General features: G+C 40.0%; 1 protein-coding gene across 3 annotated transcripts; it reads right to left on the reverse strand.

Moving 5' to 3' along the window:
* Positions 1-5,264: 5,264 nt before the first annotated feature.
* On the reverse strand, positions 5,265-21,217 carry mdm4 (MDM4 regulator of p53). 3 transcript variants are annotated; one of them, XM_015342739.2, is made up of 12 exons: positions 21,041-21,217; positions 16,852-16,948; positions 16,207-16,281; positions 15,364-15,497; positions 14,978-15,027; positions 14,440-14,507; positions 12,226-12,331; positions 11,797-11,957; positions 10,985-11,164; positions 9,992-10,060; positions 9,357-9,572; positions 5,265-6,190 (listed from the first exon to the last, which is right to left on the reverse strand). In XM_015342739.2, exons 2-12 carry the CDS (start codon positions 16,927-16,929, stop codon positions 6,158-6,160), a joined length of 1,170 nt encoding a protein of 389 aa, XP_015198225.1. In that variant the 5' UTR covers positions 16,930-16,948; positions 21,041-21,217; the 3' UTR covers positions 5,265-6,157. The 3 variants fall into 3 exon arrangements, with proteins under 3 accessions (XP_015198225.1, XP_006628614.1, XP_015198224.1); XM_006628551.3 differs by having other exon boundaries at positions 5,265-9,572; positions 10,985-11,149; XM_015342738.2 differs by having other exon boundaries at positions 5,265-9,572.
* Between the last annotated feature and the right edge of the window lie 549 nt (positions 21,218-21,766).

A 21,766-nucleotide genomic window follows, 5' to 3' on the forward strand; every position in this document is an offset into this window, starting at 1 on the left:
AAGAGACACATTGCACTTCCAGTCAGTGCTGGCTGTACCGAGAAGCGTGCAGTATGCCAAAAGATGAATGGTCCCGATGGGTGGGCAGGTCAGAGAAACATATCTGCCCTTCCTTATTCTCCTCATGCAACACAGGAGTCATTGCTGTGAGCCAAGGCAAAAACAAAACAACCAGCGATTCCAAATTACAAGGATATAAAACAAGAAAAAAACAAAATTAGAAATCAGAAGGCGTCTGGCACAATGCTCTAGAGATCACAGTCTACCTTCATACCACTAGGCTCAATAAAAAAGGAAATGAGACTATTCCAATTCCATAGACCATTAAAAGTATGTCATTTGTACGAATGGAAAACTTATCTATGACTGCAATTAGCAGTCAATTTAGCCTAGAGTAAATCCCATGTAAATGTCCACAATGGTAAATGATTGTTTACAAACTACATAACACGATCTTGCAAAACTAAAAAAAAAAATCAGCACAATAGGAGACCTCTTTTGTTTTACTCTTGTTTTTCTTCCTCCTCTTTTGAAATCCGGAAAGTGGCTGTGTAGGATAATGATAGAAAAATTGATTGTGAAATCTATTTAGTGTGGCTATTGATTTTCTCATAAGGGAAGAGGAGGCTGGCCGGCGTGCAGCCGTGTGGTGATGGAATATGGACGAGGAAGCAGGGAGAAATGGGAGGTGACACTGGCTAATGGACTGGAACTGGACTGGTCTGGAGAAAGGGTGGGTGCCATCACCACTTTAGGCTCTGCTCCCCATGCAGTGCATTAGAGGGTCCCCTACTTTCGCTGTTGTGAAAACCAGGCAGCTCCATTTCCTGTCTAGCGCCAAAGCTCTTTAGAATTTTTGCCGTTAATTATTTAGTTGACACTTTTATCTGAGGAGACCTGCATAGAAAATCAATGAACTGGAAAAAATGAATGTCGAGTAGCAAAAGTAAAAAAAAAAAAAAGGAATAAACAATAATTTGGCATAATACGATAACTGAAACAAGGTACCATAACTGTTGTAATACAAATTTAATCCCATGCTCTAAAAGCAATCTGCAATAAGTCAAACATAACACAATGCTGTAAGAGGCACAGAAATTACAATACAAGGATGAATCTAAAAAGCAATGCTTTACCTGCAAGTCTTAGCTTTCAAGCGCAGCCCTTGTCTTGAAGGTTTGGATCTTTTCTCACAATCTATTGTCTCCAACGCATTATTTAAACAACACCATCCGCCTATTTCCCTTATAAACGACATAATTAGCCACATAGCTGTACCAGATCCCTACACATCACAGCCCTGAAGTGTGACCCCGAGTTACAGTGTCAGAATGGGGCTCCCTCAGCCTGCTCTGCGATATGTTCCATACCTTCAAGTCCCCACCTTTGACACACCAGCTCAAATCACCACTCTCCCAGCAAAGCGACAGTATCCACCAGGCCACTGGGGTGGTCTCTGCGTTTGCTTATCTCTGAAGGATGTGCGGCTTTGCTCCTTTGCTGATGCGTTATCTCTTAACCGTGAGGTGCCCCTTACCTCGTTCATCTTACCCCAGGACACATGGTCAGTTTCGTGTGCCCGCTAACTTGACACAGGCAGCCGGAGCTCGGCCTCGCTTGGGAAAGTCACTACAGTGTGTGAAAGCTCTGCTGTCTGAGCACTCTCCGTGACCCCGGTTTGCATGCTCGAGCACTCAGGCATGCAGAGAGCATCGCCAGCTCCGATCCCTCTCCTCGCAATTACTTCAGGAAATTTCAGACAAGTGTCCAGCCACGTTCCGGGCTATCTACTGCGCCGCCAGACACGGCCCTCAGCGAGGTTAAGATATTTAAATCGCGGGTCTGTGAGCGCCTGTGATAATGGCGGGGGGGAAGGGATGGAAACGCAGCCCTGCAGGGAGGACTACTGGTCACAGAAAGCAAGAGCAAAGAGGAGGCAAAGAAATCGAGACAGGACGTCACCACCAACATCATCTTACTCGTTTTGATTTGTCTGTCCCTCACAATGAGCAAGGAACTACAGTGAGACGTCAATCTGACTAAAGCACCCTGCACTGAGCTCTTTCAAGCTTAATCACTGCATGTTAGGATAAGATTGATCACTGCATGTTGTACTTACAGTGGCGTCAGTGCAGCACTGAAGACTGCAAATTTGCTAAAGGACCTGTGGATCTGCCAGTGGATTAACTCAGGCAATGGAAGGGGAGTTGAATGTTTACCTAGGTCCTCTCCTTCTTAGTTTGACCCCAGCTCCATCCTGTTCTTAGCCTCTATTGCCAAGTGACTGTGCAGATGAAATCATACCTGTAGCGTTCAAGGACAAACACTAACTCCAGGGTATTCTATAACCACAAGAACCATCCTTATGTAGCAAAATCCAAAACACATTTATTTTGCCTGCTAACCTTACTTAGCTGGCACTTTTATCCAAAGCGACAAGCAGAAGCTTGGAGGTAAAAATCAACAGCTGCTGCTGCTGCTAGTCATTTACCACAGGTCTTTGGACATCTCATCCGAAGGTGGCTAACTTGCTCAGAGTAACAGGCAGCAGGTCACTAAAACAGACTCCACGACCGTTCCAAGCAATTATATTGTCTGAAAAAGTAAAAACAAATACATTTTAACACCAGCCACACATTATGCTAAAGGCAGTATAAAACCACTGTGCAAACATGAGATTCCATGTCCAGATTGCAGCCATCCCAGGTGTGCTGAAAGTGCCTACTCAGGTCTGTAGCTGTACAGTGCCACAACATTCTTGGCACCTGTTACTAGCCGAGCGATTTTCCTCAGTGTCACACAGCATGAACACAGCTGGTGCTGGAATAAGCATGGCCACCTTAACATGACGCCTACTGCATGTTAAACACAAAACATGAAGCCTTTTCGGGGGGGAACAGCAGCAGCGTACAGGCAAAATGTAGCGCGGTGGTAGGCAACTCAGTATGGTGAAAAAGCTTCAAAAACGTGATCTCATCTTTTATTAAGGTTCCTGTCATCCTTCTTGTCACTTGTCCAATAAACCATCTCCTAAGCACGCTGGCTGTTGTGTTCTACTGCTCACAACATGCCAAGAGCCCTGGTCTTCTGAGCACGCCATGTAAGATTTAATACAGGCCCTGGCTGCAGCCGTGTATGTGATCAGTTTTATATTACAGCCCGTCAGGTCCACTTATATCACCTGATGTCCCCACTCCCCCCCTTCCCATTAAAGCACTGACCTGGAATGGAAACGGATTACCGAATGATTAGAGGAGGAACAAGGTTTCCTTTTGGGAAACAGGTCTGCCTCTAGGGAGACGATCTCATTAAACCCCGAGTACGTCTCCACTGGCCCCTGGGGAGGAAGAGCGCACATGCTTGCTCCCGTACACATGCACATGTGTGAGCGAGCGTGCACACACACACTGACACAGATCTTCAAAGAAAAGCGTAACAGGGGGCGTTCATTTAAAATGCTTAAACAAGAAAAACATCTGGTTAAGTAAATGCTTTCATTAACAGGCTGGTTTGGGTTTCGTTCATTTTCTTTTTGCTTGCACTGCTGTCCTTTTTTATTCCTTTTGGAAAACATTTTTTTGCAGTAAAATACATAATTCATCACTTATGATCTACAGTAATGAAGCTTTCAGTTACACTGCAAAAAATATTAGTGGTGAAATTTCATCAGTAACCTTCGGCTCAATAGCTATAGAGGCTATTTCCTAGCAACCCCTTCCCCCTTGAAGAGTTCATCAAATGGATTCTATCATTCAGCCTACTGAAGTGCTTCCTTATCTTTCCTTTGTTGACTCACACCAACAGCTTTATTTACCTTATATAAAACAAAATAGAAATTTTACATTTGCTGCCCTCTTCAAGAAAATCAATGGACCTTTACCGCCACCTGGTGGATATCAACACTGGAATAGGGATGCAGACGCACGGTATCAACACCAGAAGAAGGAATATACTGAAAACGAAGCATATAACATACTGAAACCACAATACTTCAATACACAAGCTGAGCATAGTTTGATAACATTTGAGGGGGGGTGTAAGAATATAAGAATAAAGAACAATAATTTTACTGACCTGTACAGGAGATCCAGTCAGGACACTAGGTTTATGCAAGCTCGCCTGCTTGAATGGGATACCTCTTTTTTCATGTCTTTAATGGACATTTGGGATCCATGAGTGAAAGCAAGAAAATATTTCACACCCCTCTGATCTATTTCTCTATACCCGTTTTTAACAATCCATAATTTCTCCAATTTGCATATTGCATTATGCTTGGTTCTTTCGGTCCTTGGAAGAATCTGATATACACAACCCCCACTTTCTCAACTGGAAAGGTGCCGCGACATTCCTTCTGTAAATATGAGACATGCTATAAAAGCAGGTGGGGCAAAGCTGCACCTGAGCTGGCAGGACTCAACCTTCTTCGATCTCTCTTACAAAGAGCAGAAGAAATCAAGAAAACGTTTTGATTTTTCACAATCAACACATCAAAATATGGATACATGTAGAAACATTACAAAATGGCAACAGAAATCACAGTCATTCACTTAGTTAACCCATGTTTTACAATGAGGTTCTTGGAGGTCATGCCATTATTAACCTATATATATATGTGATTGGACACACAAGTTGCAGCATTGAGGCAGCAAGCTGCACTGGTTTTTATAATACATACGAAAACAACCACGTTGGATGGGACAGACCCCAAACAACACATACACGGAAAAGTATTTTGTGTGTTTATTTCATGTATACATTCATATATTTGTATGCAGTCACCCTTATTGCCCTACCTTCCCAGAAATGAACCCAGTAACGCACTACTTCATCACCAAAGCTATTATAAATATTACTCAGCTGCCGTTTACACTGTTTTGCAGTGCTGTGAATGACACACAAACACAGAGCTTGCACACTCACCTGGCCAGGTTGACAAGCCCATGGCAGAGGATAGTCTGAGAACAAGAACACACCAGGGCAAAATCTCTCATTTTCTAAATTTGTAATAACCTCCCTAGTCAGAAACAAGATAAATCCACTGGGTTGCTTCATACAAACAGTCCAACTAAACTTCCAGCTAATCCTTTTTGATAGAGCACATAGCAGACAAAGCTTTCTTCTAGCTCTGTGGAAGGAATCAGTGGGAAAAGACAGCTAGAGTGTTATTGAAAAAATGGGAATATATTTATTTAGTTTAGCAGGATTACCAGACTGTTTTTTCACTTACATACCAACCATCAAACACAAAATGAACAAAGTCAAACTGAATGCAAATCAACATTTATTGTATTTTATTTAACATGAACAGGGTATTGCAGCACTTTAAAAAATACTCATAGCCACAGATAAGATTTTTCTGATTCCCTTAACACGGCAAAGAATTATCTAAACATGGCAGTGATGATTTGCAGTAAATGTGTTTAATAATACAGGCGGTGAGATTTTCATTTCATCCACTCTGTCACACACTCTATGGCAGTGAATGAGCCGAGAAATCAGAAAACAAACGTAAAGGGAAAATCTGGGTACTATGTAACACCAGCAACTGCACTCCTCTGGTGCTCAATGGTGTACAGGGACATGGCAGTAAAGGTGGCATAGAGGGCCAGGCCCAGCCATTCTTCCAGTAAAGTGCAGCATAACATAACATTCTTGGTTGCATGAAATCATCGCAAATCCAAAGCTAAAAATTCTTTTATAGTTCCTGTCCTGTCTTGATCATGAAAATTACTAAAGATATGTAAAAAAAACAAGTGCCCAACATAAGAGTGGTTAAGCATTGAGAAGAGTTGAGGAGCAACACGTGGGAATTGTGCTGAGGGTGCCTGGAAGTGACAGAAGGAATGCTTTCTTTGCCTGTTCAACATGATACAGACGAGTTAAACATTTGAAAAATAGAGACCTCTATTAAAATGTGATTAACTCAAATACGTCATGCCCCCTGGCAGTTAGAAGTTTGAAATCCAAAACATTCATGTTGGTTTATCATTCTGGATAGAAGATTGGAGCCTCTGACAAACAGATCACCACCATCAGATACTGAGTCATTAATTTGTGACTGATGGGTTACATTTTTATATAGGCTAGGATGTGCAGAATCTTCCTTGCGGTTAGGTATCCTGTAGTGCAACCAGCAATTATGAATTACAACAAGTTCTCAATTTTCCACAATCTTGGATATAAACAGCATCTGTAACACAGCAACACAAGTCCTGTTTAGCATTGCCATTAAGATATCACATGTTCAAAAAGCAACTATTTTCCACAAAAAGCAAAGCGGCAGAGGAGCAACCAATCAATTCTTACTTTCCTGACTGATGTAGCTTTTTTGTACCCTCCCAAAATCAAAATATCAATCCAACCATCAACCTAAAATCACAAAACCACAGCTTGATGTAGGTATTTCTAGAAGAAAGCATTTAACATAACACTGTCATCATTAAATACTCAAGTTTACAATTTACAACTGGGACGTAGTGGATTTCATCCAAGTCTATCTTCAGCAAAAACAAAGAGGTTTCGCAACTGCAAGGGTATTTGTCAAATGAATGTACAAGCCCACAAATTCAACCTCAATTTTATAAAGTACACATCACAATAGCTGTAGCAGGGCTATTTAAATTGGCAGTGAAATGCGAGTGGTAAATCAAGATGAACTGTCTGAACTATTCACAATTAGATTCACAGCCAAAAACTAGACCACACTCTGGTTTAATTAGGCTGTGATGAGCTGCTTTCGGACAAGGTACTGTACAAAAGAAATGAAAAACAGTGCAACAGATGAACTTGAAAAATAAATGTCATTAATACCACACAGTGAAAGACACCCATTATGAAATAAACGGCGTTTTTCTCCACCACATTTTTTCATTTTGCAATTAACTTAAGGTTCCGTACAAGAAGGTAACATTTAATGCTGTAGAAAGTCTGTATCTTAGGCATGGCGTGAGGACTTCTGTGAAACTCATTGCATTCATGTTCAAGTGCAAGCAAATGTTCTAGACCAAGTCCCAAATGTCCCACACACATTCTCTACCTTTGGATGTAGACATGGATTCTACTGTATACTGTATGTCAGCTAATGCAGTAGAATCAACACTAACCCCGATGCTTTCATTTTTTCTTCAGTGGAACAGTCTGTATAGACTCCAACTAGAAACATTAATTATGGGAGAACAGCACAGTGAGTTATAATGAAGGCAGGTCACAGGGGGCATCACCTCATGGTCAGTCAGTCATATTGTAAATATGGACTTGAGAGCCTTGAGTAGCCAAATCAGTATTGATTCCTAATGTAGTCTGCTTCCATGCTCAATTGCTCTTAAGTATTCTCATCTGTAGGCAGAACATTAAGTCAAATAAAACACAAAATCATACTTAAAAAATGCCCACAAGCAGTTCAGACAAATTGGTCAGAAGCAGCTGGTTGCCACTGAACTGTTACTCTTGTAGAATGGCCTCTTAAAAATGTGCAACAAAGAGTGTGGGGGTAGGTCAAATCACCAAGGACACACACTAAACACTGAAGTGTCGATTAGGATAAAAGAACTGGAGAGAATAATTCAACTGTCTTGAGAATTAGGCGGCACAATTGAACACCACCACCTTTAGCACCAGGCTTTTTAAACTTGGTCCTGCACACAAGTGACAGCAAACACACAAACCTTGGAGGATCCTGTGGTTCACACTTAGCTCTTGCACAACTTGGAAGTACTGCTGCTTTTGTTGTCCCCCTGCCCTTCCTCAACAATGCACAGACTCTTTAAAAAAAAGCATACGACTGAAAACAAAAGAGATAAAATTAGACTGCCTACAGCAACGAGGGAAACCAAAACCGCTGATGTTACCCAACTCGCTCGGGTTACTGCTTGAGAACTACGCTCTCGGCTGAGGCAGCCAACTGTGTGAAAGGAGCGTGAAGACAAAAATACACTTCTCAAAAAGATATAACATCACCGTTACGGGCCCTAAATACATTCTGGAAAAAAGCAATTTAGGAAACTCAATGAAAAAAAAGGAACATTAAAATGCGCTTTAAGTCCAACTGAATGAAGGCAGGTGTTAAGGGTTTGACACTATAGCCTATATTGTCTTAATAAGTGTTAGGTACTTCACTGTCCAGCACCTCAGAAACTACTCTACTGTACATGTTGAACACCAAGCAGCTAAGTCCACAGCAATGAGCCAGTACTCTATTTCTCAGCTCTCAATTGCAATGAACTAAACAGATATAAAATCATACGAGAAGGTAAGAAAACAAGTACAATAGCAGGACATGAGATTTAAGAAAGTAAACATGCAAGCTACATTTTGGGTAACTCTTTAATACACTCTGTAAGGTGTACCAAAACAATATTTTGGCAACTGTTTTTGCTTTAAGCATGCTAATTAAATACTGAGTACTGCAGAGCTTTAGGGTACAGGTCTTTCACTGCATGTTGAAATACTTGGTAGAAAATCAAACTGTACTCTTTGCAGTAGTCACTGTTTATAAAGAAAACTAAATACATCTTTTCCAATATCTTTTCTAAAGTATTTTTTCACACGGCCTCACTCAGATTTATACTGAAATAAGAAAATGTCTCATACCTTCTTAATCTTCTCAACCATTGCCACATGGAAGAAGACAGACATTACGGTCACGAACTCAGGTATACTTTAAATAAAATTTGAATATGCTTGCCCAAAGACATTTTCATTTATAATAAATAAATAGCTTTAATTTACCAGTTTGGACTTGATTTGAAGAAAATTGGGAAAAAAAGGGTTAGGCAACTGAATGCAGCTTTAAGTTTTTTTATATAACCTAACCTTCAGCGTTGACAACACTGCTCTGAAAATAGTTCAAAAGAAGTTCAAACTGCGTACCTTTTTATAGGCCTTTATTAAGATAGCTAATTTAAACAAAATAAATTAATAAATAAAAAGGAATGAGTGTGCTTACATGCTATATCCTTACAGTTAGGGTGTGTGTGTCTAGGGAGCTTCTAAGCGATGAAGGTTTTAATGACATTCTGGATCACCTGGCCACACCCAGGGCAGGGGGCGTGGAACTTGTGAAGCTTTCTGGCACAGGAGAAGCAAGCTATCAAGTGCCCCGTGCGGCCGTGAATAATGTTGCCGTTACGGGGCCGAATGCGGCACAGCTTGCAGGGCTCCAGAATGGCTTCCTGCTTATCACCCATGGTTTGAGCCATGTCCAGCATGTCCTGACTGTCTCCCTCAGAACTCTCCAGCCCTTCCGAGATCCCCGTGGGCCCATAAACAGAGCACCTGGGGTTAAGATCCCTGGGAAGACGCCCCTTTCCTTTGTCAGTTGGCCGTTGTCTTTCGAGGCTGTGAGAAGGGAGGATTACCGGGTCAGACACGGTCCGGGGGCAGTCTGGGATGTCGATGCCATCGTCTTCTCCGTCCTCTTGCGCACCCATGCTAGTGGGGATGTCTGGCACAGAAATAGAATGGACAAGCCGCGGGCAGTCCTTGTACCAGTCCTTCTGCAGTGCCCAACAGCGAACACAATAGCGCTGCATAGGGGAGTTGTACTTGCGGCACTCTGTGCACTGCCAGGCATCCTAAAAGAAGGAGAGATAAGCTAACTTTGGACTTCTCTGCTTATTAACAATTTAAACATCTACAAGTCAGGTCAACAATGGTGAATGATTGTTTTTTTAAAAAAAGGGCTTCCACATCAAAAATGGTCACTTTTAAATGTCATGTAAAATAATAGAAAATGTATATAGAACTCCAGATACTTCCTTTACAACATGCATACAAGCTGCACTGAACATCCCACCACAGCTTTAAAGAATTTGACATAAAGTCAAGTTTATATGTTATTGACTTTCATTTGTTATATGAAAGTCAATAACAAAAAGGCTGAAGTATGAGAATAGTCACTGCTAACATAATTGCAGCTCATTGAGAGATTTTTTTTTATCTGTTTGAAAACAATTATATGGCAGGAGTCCTTAAAAATAAAAAACTGACAGACCTGTGTGGAAATCTCTGTGTCCGTGTCATCACTCAGACACTGAGAATCTTCATCCAGATCATCCTGCATCTGAAACAGAGCACGATTGAGGGAATGGACTGGCAGAGCTCAGATCTACACAGTCCAGCACACATACATACAGGAAGCACCATCTATATTATCATCTATCGTAATCTGCACCAAATTCTAATAACCGTAAATCCAAACAGCTCATCTTGAACAAATGATGGCTAAAAAAAAGTGTTCAACAAGAGTACAAAGTGTGTAAATGATGTAAACGATACAAATGAAAATGAGCACAAGTTGACACCCAAGACTACTGTATTTCTTTCATTACTATGTTATAATTGCATAACTGCACTTAAAAGAAAATAACATGGTTTATACCAGTGGTAAAGTAAACCTGCAACATGGGGAAAGCAAACTGCTTGCCTGTGGTGTACCACTTTCTTCAGTACAAGATAAACTGGCTTAACCAATTCATCTGAGAAGCATGAAAGCTGTACCATGTTAAAAAACAGGCTTGTGCGTCATTCCATTTTCTCAACCTGTGAACTTCAGAAATTGGGTTTCACAAGATGAAGGGGAATCACAATCGCGGGAAAGAAGTGGTGTTGTGCTGTTGCCAAATTTGTTCCAATTCACAGGCTTGGTATAAATGCAGCCAGAAACTTTCAAACACAATAGGTACCAAAGATCCCTTAAGTTTTACGTGCATTAAATTCTACCGTAAAAAGACTCTTGCCTCCAAAACAGGACTGCACAGAGAAAATGTGAACTTAGTAAAGAGCACTTTATCTGACAGCTAAATGTGAAACAGAGTTTAGCTGTTAAAACAATAGCCTTGTCTGACAAACAGAGCACAGTGCTGTGCACCCAAAAGTGACATTTTAAGCCATTAATATTGCTTAAATATAGCTTCCTAGAAACTTAACACTGCTTAAAGTGTTTGACATTACAACAGGGATACAATGAAAGTATAAGCAAACCCACCTCTTTGTCCTCCTTGTCCCACTCCTTCTTCTCCTCCTCCTCCTCTCCATCACTTCCTCTTTCCAAGGCTGCTTCCTTCATTTCCACACTGACCTGCTCACTCTCAGCCTCATTCAGGAACCACAAGTCATCAGTAGTGTCTGACACAATGGCAGTGTCTTCGTCCTGGCCGGGAGAAAGCTGCCTAATCAGTCTAGTTGTGCAACAAACCTCCTATTTTCTTTTCCCCATAATATCAGGGAGTTTTCCCTCTATTTAGTATTTGATTTTTATATTCTCTGATGCCATAACTGTACATTTTAAACTGTTTTGAAGGCTATTTCAAATGATAAATACCTAAGGCCAACTAAGCACTGTATGCCTGCAAGAACTCTGAATCATTAAACCCTACAGGCTGATTAATGGCTTTGAATGAACTACGCTCTTTTCTGTAACGAAAAATGATAATTTTTCATGGAAAAAAAAGATCAAATGACAATACAAAGCTTACAAAATTCAAAGGGTATCATTCAAGCTCAAATAGGAAAATCAAAATCTTCCAATGTCTGATAATTTTTGCTCATGATAAATTCTTATCTATGACACAATATGCACAAAAAAATCCTCCATTATGTTTTATCTCAAATCTTTAAAAACCCCAGAGATTATTTTCTATTAGGTTTGACTTATAACCTTAGATCTTAAAAACAGAACATTTGAATAAGACTCTTGACATGTAATTGAACCAGCTACGAAAGGAAAAGAACGCAGGTGATCTCACTTAGCATGCAAATATGAGAGTGTTAATTAATTTGCCATCAGGGTCTTCATACCTGGTTGGTGTGAATGTCTGTGGAACCATTGCTCTTGCGTCCATAGTTACTGCGCAAGTTTCCCAGGAACCACCATGGCAAACCAGATAAGTCCCATTCTTCCAAACTGACGTCCAGTTTTGGCCGCTTACATGCAGACCTGGGCAAGTCATCCAGAGAGTCTGGAAGGCAGACAGAAGACCTTAAACTAGTTTTAAAACCACACTGGAATAACTGAAGAAGTGGCACAAGACCCTTCCAAGTAAAAAAAACCTCCTTGAATCACTGACCTATATTTAAACATTTAAGATTCATATAGATGTGGAATTTTCCACACCTTAACTTAAAGCCTAATGCAAATACACAAAACGTACTTGTGCTCAACTTTCAAGATGCCAGGTTTTGCCATTTTTAAATCATTCATCCCCTTGGAACCCAGAATGAAGTTACCTCCATCAGTTTCCCTTTGTCTGCGATGTGAGGTAGGCTGTGTGGTGGAGGTGCTCATTCCCTCAGCTGCCAAGGCCTGGCTGAGCTTGCAAGGGTGGCTAGATGTCTGTACAGGGTTGGAAAGAGAGCAAGCAGGGACAGCATGTTAGCATGCCAGATCCAGGAAGTAAAGAGAGGGGATACAGCAGCTCTTCCAGGTCAGCAACCCCAAAGTGTGGAGGTGAAGGGGCAAATTCGAAAGCAATCCAAACATACAACATGAACAGGAAATTCATCCTGTACACTCAAAGAAATATGGTATTACCTTAAAGAAGCGATTAGCAAACTTATTTCAAACCTCCCTTTTCAAATTCTAATAAGCTTGATTAGCACCGGAGGGTGGTTTAGTTATCTGTTATGGTAAATATCTAAAGACGGAAGTTTCTCACACCGCAATGAGATTCCGCTGAAGATTTTACGATAACTTACATGTATATGCCACGTTAAAGACAAAAAAACAAGAACTGCAAAGTGACTTCACTTTTTATGGTATATTAAACCCTCTCAAAGGAGTAGATTCAGCAGTTTGCTTTTAGTTTCTCACAAAAACAGTTGTTCTGAAAGGGCCTACTTATAAGCTGTAGTTAACAAAAGCAGCACTTAAACATCTTTCAAGTAGGGATTTAGATTGCAAAAAATTAACTAATCTGATGAACAAGCCACCACTCACTCTGAAATACTCCTTAACATGAACACAGCTTATCAACACAAAAAAGTATAGTCACTTTCAGATACATAGCTTATTTTTAACTGACCTCAGACTGTACCCCCACAACCCCAATGTACATACAATGCTAGATTCACCAATGGTTAACACATCCGCAGAGAAAGAACTAAGGACAGAGGTGTTGCAGACATGCTGTTTGCTTTCATTGAAGTCAAAGGATGTCACAGTTATTTGGGTAGAGGGGAAGGAAGGTTCTGCATAGAGCCACTGAGTGGAAAAGGAGCTGCTGTACCCCCCAAATAATGAGCGTGGCAGAGAAGAGAACTCTGAGAGACAAACAGAGACAGTAACTCTGTCCCCCATCTGCTGGGAGTCTCTGGTGGCTTTCTAGGGGCAGCTTCACAGTACTTTCCTTTAAGAGCCACCAGAATTCCCCGAGACAGGGATGTACAGAGACGGTGCAACTCTGTACAATCAAACCAAAGAGACAGCAATCCTCTCTTTCATGGCAAACATCCACCTGATTTCACATTACTTTCATGTAGAACGGCATCAAATTAGAAACGCTTAGAAAAGTAATTTGATATTAAAGTATTTTTATCTCTTGAGACTGCACTTATCCTAGTTATCCACATCAACAAAATGGAAGGAAAAAATGTATAGAACAGATGAGGTATTGATGCTATTTCATTGCTAGAACTAAAAAACACCACTATACTATTCAGTATGAAACACACTAAACCTATAAAATCAAATCTAATAATAATTGCATGCATTCATATAGTACTTTTCATCCCAAAGCACTTTACATACAGGAAGTGTCCCACTCCACCAACCAGTAAAGTACACCTACATGAGTGAAAAGCAGCAGCCATTATACACCAGAAATTCCACTTCATGGCAGATCAGGTGGAGAAGAAATGCTTCATCTATTAAATTAACGGGAAACTTAACAGAAGGCAAGATTTTACAAGGGCAGAGTAGAATTCAGCCAGGATACTGGATTAACATTCCTACTCTCCTTCCCTTGTGAACAGTTCCATGGGATCTTTAGTGACCAAGTAGCCAGGACCTCTGTTAAATGTCTCACTAAACAATGGCACCTCCTACAGCACTGTGTCCTCTGTCACCATACTGGAGCATTGGTTTGGGAATTCTGGTCCAGTTGGAAGAGTGCTGCCTACTGTTCAAGCAACATAAACCTCTTAAAGCAGCAACTAGTACTGGATCTAACAGGATCAGGCTACAACACATAACAGTTTATGAACAGTTTTACAGGCGTTAAAGCAATACAATACAGAAATTATAACAAACTATATTGTCATATTAGTTCCTACTTTTCACATAACTAAGTGTTGACAGATACATATGCTGTACCTAGGCGATTTCAAATCACTTTCAAGTAAATCCAGAAAAACTAAACTCGCTTAGATCTCATAACGAAAGTTTTGTTTGCCATGAAAAAGGGAAAAGGGCTGCCTCTCCAAAGCACCATGCTCGATTGTTACCTGACCAGGATCTTCGCTTGAGGTCACATGATTTGAATCCTTGGCGACAGAAAGTGTCTTTGCAGCGTCTGCATTTCAGATAAAACACGGGAACAAACAAAAAAATCCTTCCCCATAATTACTTATCTCACAACACAATCTTTCAGAACAACACACAGCTACTAGGCTTCTGCTTTTTGGCCATCATAGCCGCATTGCTGTTAAAAGAAAAAAAATACAGTCTCTTATCCTAGAGATCTAATTTCATCAGCTCACCACAGTTTCATACCTCTTCCAACACTACAATCAAAAAAATGCTCACACTCAAAATCACACACTAAAAGATACCAAATGAAACAAAACAAAGCAGAACTACATGCTCTTTAGGGTGGACTGTGTCTTTACTACAAAATGAACACAAAATGAATCTGTTAATACGTTACCAGGGAAGCCTTTTGTGTTTGTCATGCTTGGAAGTTTAATGTCAGCCCAAAAACCTCTTGGATTTTGTTTTTGTACATATTAAGCAAAATCTTAAGAAACTGGAGGCATTGCCTACCTGTGCAATTCAGGACAATTAAATTCTTCTTGAGCATCTCATATACAGGGCTGTGAAAAGAGCAGTCGTACAAATTTTTAAAACATTTTTTTCAAACACTCCCATTCTTGCTATATACTAATTTTAAAAAGTAGATTGGTTTTAAAGATGCGATTCTTTTCTTAAGTTAAAGGTTAGAAGAACAAAACAAGATATCTTTTTACTTTAACCTTCATTGCAATATTTTTGCTATGTTAAAAATTAAAAAGGTTGAATTTTTTATAAAAAAACAGTAAAGCTAGCTTCCATCAAGTTGTTAGACTTTTGATGGCAATATTTAAATATCCCTTACTGTAACACATTTTTTTTATGTAACTTACATTTAATATCCAACATGGATTGCTCACCTTGGGTTTTTTACAGAGAAGCTTTCCACCTCCAGCAGTTCACCCAAGGGATCATCCTGGCAATGAACCAAATGTTGCCTCTGTTTGTCATACAGTTGTTTCACCATAATATACTGTCCAAGGTAGTGCATGACCTGCAGGGAGCAACATGATTAGGGAGGTTTTATTTACTATTCCTTATATATTAAAAACAAGTGACCTTAAACCCATAGCTTTCACTGGAATGCATTATTAAGAATGACCTGATAACACAGAGGAAGATCAGTGCACAAACTGTCCCCAAGTAACTAAAAGTAACTTATTCCCCATTCCTTCTCCAACAAGCATATTCCCCAGTTGGTTTTGCAGATCTGCCAAACAATTTTGTTATTTCCAAAATACACCTACTGGCTTAGAAATTCACCTGCTCCGCTCCCCGAATCCTGAACTGTGAAGACCCCCAAGGGTTAAAACACCTTAAAAATCATGTTAATATTGGACTCAGAGAAGACTCCTCAGAGGCTCAACTTCTAAAATGACCCATGTGCTGTGGGTTCAAGCCTGGGTGACGTTACTTTCCAACTGTGGCCAGGATTCCCCAAGCTGTGGAGCTCAACCGGCTTAGCACCGCTCAGAGTACGGTGGAAACAGTCATCCAAGGATCTCTTAACCGTCAGCAAAGCAGGCGTGCAGCGAGGGACATGCCTCTCATTCAATCTACATCTCTAAGATAAGGTGGTGCTGCCTGCGACGTATCAAAAGATGGGTGGCCCAGGAGTCTGTGGTCAAAATGGTCAAATGAATTTTGAACAAGTGGCTGAGAGACTAGTGTGAAACCTCACTCTCAGCCGTGATCCCTCATACCTCCTTCAGTGTAAACGTGTCCTCCTGAGCACCGGCCATGTGCAGTATATGCAGAAGTGGAGCCTTGGGCTGCACCTGCAACATGACACAGAAGACAACCATGGTCACACTGCCAAAGCAGACCTCATTATTCAAAGTCCTAGATTTGCTAAAGTTTCTTCAAAGATAAAATCAAGCATGCGAAACTTTCAGAAACTTATCTGTAATATGAAGGGCAACGTTGATGACACATTTAAACCTCAATATACATGCATATGAGTACCTGATCTGTCCATACAAATGTACCTGTTAAGATACACAAACGGTATGTACTCAATGACTTATATAAAAGACATGAGCATGCCAATAGAAAACAAGCTCAAAAGTGCAACTAGATAAAATCTCTTCCAACAAAAGCAATGCATGAAAAAACAAGCACAGTACCAACAATGCATACCCTGCCCAAATCAATTTGTTGTGCAGTAAACATTATTCTAAGATGAAGTGTATTATAATCAAACCACATCCTGTGCCTGTGGCACTAACTTTAAAAAAAATGTACGACGAGGCTGCATTTTAATGTGAGAAAATCTTTGACAAAGTACCCAACACCTTTTTTCTCATCCGATCGGTAAACCACATTAATTTGTGCAAACAGCCTCTTACCTGGCTGCTGTCCCCTGGTAATAACCTGCATGATGGGTTTGAGGCTGGATATTGCGTTGAGGTTGATGCTGTGGTCATGGCTGGCAGTGATATAGCTCTGAGGAAAAAAAAAATCAATAACTGTTTTATGTAACTGCCAAAGTAAGCCCCCCACTAACCCACAAAGTGCAAACTTTTAAACTTTTAACCCCGCCCCCCGCATATACTTTTAAACAAGAAGCATGCCTGATGTAAAGTATACTCGGCGTCATGGAATGTGGAGACATTATAAAAAAGACATTAGGCATAAACACCAAGATAAAGATGAAGAGAAAAAAGAAGTATATATTTAAAAAAATTCAGTTCTAGGAAGCAAAAGTATTGGAGATGGCACCTGCACAGGAAACAACGGTTTCCTCCAGAGTTTCTCTGCATTCTAGCTATGTGATTCTTCTAGATCTCAGCAGCCAGATCAGTAAAGGACTAGTGGAAAGAGCCCTTTCCTGACATGTTAGGGCATGCAGGGCAACAATGGGTGACATTAGTCAGAGAAAGCAACAGGAACAGCTGAGTCAAGTGGTAACCAGCCATGTAATCCAAAGAATACCAAAGAAAGGAAAGAACTCACGCTACATAAGATAAAGCACTTCACACTGACCTAAAAGACCCATTTCTTTTAACTGTGTACTTCATGGTAACTTAAAACCTCTTCCCCAGAAATATATTTCACAATTTTTTATTGCCAGTGGACCTACATTGTTGAAAGATGCCACTTCATAGAAGAGTGTGTCAGTAGCAACTATGTATATGGCTCAAAAGGCTTTAGAACAAAGATTTGTAATGTACTAGATTTCCAAGAAAGTGGAATGTCTTGACAAACTAGTGAGAGTGAGTAGGAGGACAAAGGTGTGGGGGAGCAAATGTCTTAAGAACACATCATTAACAGTTTATTATGGATAACCTCACCCACTCTAAAAACAGTATAAAAATACATGCTCAATTTTCAATACAAGTGACATGTTGAACAATGTTTACACGCTAAAAAAAGCGATGTAAATACACCCTACACATGCTGTGGCCAAGTGAAACCATGATGGAATTAATGTCTTAACTATTATGACCATTTGTGAAGGATATATGCACAATACATCAAAACAAAAAATCAATTTAATCACAGAGATCAGAGGAAGACATTACTCCTCAGTTCTCAGATATCTAACAGTGTTTGCTTTGAAATTAAAGAAAAGAATTGTCAGAAAGCAAGCCTTCTTAAAATGTCATGCTGCAACAGAAGTCCCTGAAAGTGAGCACACCTTATCCACTTCTACCTTTGCAAGGCAGAGAAACCCATGTCACCTGGGGCCTCTCAGTTCAGACTGAAATAATAATAATGAGGTATTTAAAGCCACAAAGTTGCACTACATGAGTCTAGCCTGCAGATGGCAGACTTGACTATCAAATCTAGATAGATAATACTTTATTAATCCCGTAGGGAAGTCCAGCCCAAGACAAGCAAAATAGACATCAGAATAGTTATAAAACAAAAGACAAACAAGATAAATAAATATAAATAAGTACATAGGTGTGTGCAAAATGTGCTGATCATAGTCACTGTAAAAACAATAAAATATGTGCAAAATATGCAAAACTCTAATGTTTTTGTTTATCTTTTCAGAGCTCATTTAATATCATAGGACAGCACAGTGATTAAAATTGCTGCCTCACTGTGCCAGGACCCTGGGTTCAATTCCAACCCTGGGGTACTATCTGTGTGGAGCTTCCATGTTCTTCCTGTGTTTGCGTGGGCTTCCTCCCGGCGCTCCGCTTTTCTCCCACAGTCCAAAGACAGTAGATTAATTGGCTTCTAGGAAAATTGGCCCTGATGTGCGTGTGTTTGTCCTCAAATGGCCTGGTGTCCCATCTGGGATGTACCCTGTCTTTGCACCCTTTGCTTGCCGGGATAGACTCCAGCTCCCTTGTGACCCTGATTTGGATAAAGCGGTCAGAAAATGGATGGGTGGATGAAATATTATGTAAATCCATTTATAAAAATACCTAATTCTATTCCATCATCTTTCAGAAAGATCTTTCTTTTAAACGAGTTCCCATGTGACAAAATTAAAGAGATCAAGGCAAAGCAAGAGCCGGGGGGGAGAAAGATTTTATTTAAGGAAAAAGGTTGCTGCCAATGGGTGGGCAGTGAAGTATCACACAGGTACTACCATTGTACCTTTGAGCAAGGTACTTGATCCTGATTCCGTCCAGCTCACTCGGCTGAACAAAGATGTACCGTCACTGCTGAGGGTAACCCTGTGGCAGAGCAGGAACGAGCCATGTACTTGCAGCCAGCTAGCTTATGACTACAGAAGCCAAGATAAGCTACATCCTGATGAGCCACAAGGATTGTAATTACTGTGCGTTCAGGAAGGGGCATTTCGAGTTTCAGCTTTCAATAGCACCCCCTCGAAAGATGCAAATTTCAGAACATGGATAATACTCTGAGGCTTTTTATGAGCCTTAAGAGTTTATAAAAAGAGTACAACTTGAATGTACTTAGAAGCGCTAGATCCACCATATGCTTACACACAATGTTATTACTCTGGAAGCAATACAAGGACAAATATACAGATTTATACAACACAATATTACACAAGGATGATACTAGCATGATACACAGAAAATCTGGTCTACATAAATAATTTAATAAAAAATGCAATGACACCATGATGAAAACATTTAGATTTAAATCTGCTGGACCCTAATATAAAGGGAACATATTCAATTAACAATTCTGGAAGCCATGTGTTTCATATTGTTAATTTTTATACTTTAATTTGAAGGCTGTCTGTTTCAGAAAATGAAACTCTGAGCCCATCAGGAAATAACACACAGAGCTGGGGAAGGTTGTTTTTTCTTCCAACAAATAAACCCTTTTCAGCAGGACTGAATGCTGGGCTCTGGGTACAAGACACGCAAATCGGGGAAATACCTAGTTCACAGCGTTTGTCTAACTACATTACATACGGCAAAAGACAAAATTAATATGCAACTGAATTAATACCCAAGAAAGGGAAGTTAATTTCAAGGTTTTATAAAGTCATTAAGATGATTGCTTTCTCAACCCAGATATTAAGATGCAACACGCACATGAGAGTTTTAGAAGCAGGAAGTGATCAGATGACAATGCACACACAACCGCGGGAACTTGCGTGTATATGCGAATCTGTGCTTCTGGTGAAATATATCCAGTGTATCACAGATAACGGAGGGATGTATATCGTTAAGACGCTATCCTCACAAGAATTTCATCAGCCCGTCGTATTTAACGCAAAACAGACTTGCAGCCTTAAATGGACGCCAATGCATCACAGAGCACAGTTCAGAACAGGGACTGGTAGCTTCATGTTTTTGTTCCTACCTCTGAAAATTTTTCCCTCTTCCGCTCGTTCTCTCTATATAGGATGTTCCTTGAGGTCATTTCCAGCTGATTACTCAAAACGTTCACTTCAGTTTAACTGAAGGTACGGTTATCCACAAAACACCAATACATACCCTGGTTATAATGATGCAGTTCTGCACTTAACAATAATAAAATCAAATACACAGCAGAGCCTGAATGAAACAAAACCCAGGAGATGCCAGGCCCTACAGAAACTGGGTTACATGTAAAATATAGCAAATTGGCATCCGTGGGTAGTATAGGATTACAAATTATGCAAAACTTAAAAGCAGCATTGTTTGCAATAGTATAGCTTTATATTCCATATATTTATATTTAACATTGAGAATACACCCTTATCAGCTTGTCCTGATCCAAATAAAAAGGAATTAGCGGAACCACGAGCTTCGACTAAATACGATGTAAATCAATGTATAAAATTAACTTTGAAGCAACAGTAAGACGGTAATAGCATAAATCAGCACGACTTATATAACGAAAGCGAGCACACACACACACATATATATATATAACACCTGCGCGGCACACGGAACCCTTCCCAGCCCCGCTTCACATTGGTGGAGGAAATGGAAAAAAATAAACGGCACTCCGGTGTAAACGCATTAACAACCCTGCACCAAATAAATCGTTTGGTGTGAATAAAACAAACACTACATGCGAACACGTTTTATATACCAGTATTACTTTTCTTCACGGTTTAGAAGATGTTTGGCGCTTTCGACATATAAAAATTGGAAAAACGAAACTCACCCTTAAGTGCTTTTATCGGACCCTACATTGTAGCTACAAATCCTGAACGTCCCATATCATCGCTTAAACTCTATCATATATGATTATTAACACTTTTTATAATAGCATTTACGTATTTACTGGATAAACTCTACAGGCCGCTAGCGTCTCCATGGAGCTATCTAGTCCAATATGGCGGATCACAACTTCCGGGTAAAAGCATATTTTTTAGTTCCTTCTACTTAGCCGCAGCGCCATAGGAAGCCTTTAGAATTTTTTTTCTGCTTATTAAATAAGATACTTGCTCCTCTACAATAATTGTACAATAATAAAAATTATGTTACCCTAATTTAAAGAATGACAGTTTCGAAATATATTATTCTATTGTTTGATGCTGTAACAGCCAGGTCAAAGTGTAGGTTAATAATAAAGTTGGGTAAACACGTTTAATTTGTTACAAAGTTGTTAATGGCAAAACACTTTTAAACTCAGTAAAACATACAATAATAACCACAATCATAAATCATTTATGCCTTTTTCAAAAAGCTCTCGCACAAAAGCACTGTGCAAAGGTACACACCCTCAAAAACACAAAGCAAACAAATAAAACCAATAGTAAAAAAACATACTGTACATCTTTTATCCAGTTTTGGAGATGTCGACAGTCAAAGATTTTGTAATGGATTTGGTCAAGAATTAGTGCAATCATGCCTTAACCGCAGAAGGTAATGTCGACCTCTGTTTTTG

This window comes from Lepisosteus oculatus, chromosome 5, assembly GCF_040954835.1.
Source record: "Lepisosteus oculatus isolate fLepOcu1 chromosome 5, fLepOcu1.hap2, whole genome shotgun sequence".
NCBI lineage: Eukaryota > Metazoa > Chordata > Actinopteri > Semionotiformes > Lepisosteidae > Lepisosteus > Lepisosteus oculatus.

Bases quoted from the DNA above. Each gene is read 5' to 3' on its own strand.
- mdm4 (XM_015342738.2), bottom strand. From the start codon at position 16,929: ATGACCACAGCATCAACCTCAACGCAATATCCAGCCTCAAACCCATCA. The intron at 15,028-15,363 runs GTGAGCAATCCA...CTCTTTTCACAG, and splicing joins TTCTCTGTAAAAAACCCAAG to CCCTGTATATGAGATGCTCA. The intron at 11,958-12,225 runs GTAACTTCATTC...TCTGCCTTCCAG, and splicing joins ACAAAGGGAAACTGATGGAG to ACTCTCTGGATGACTTGCCC.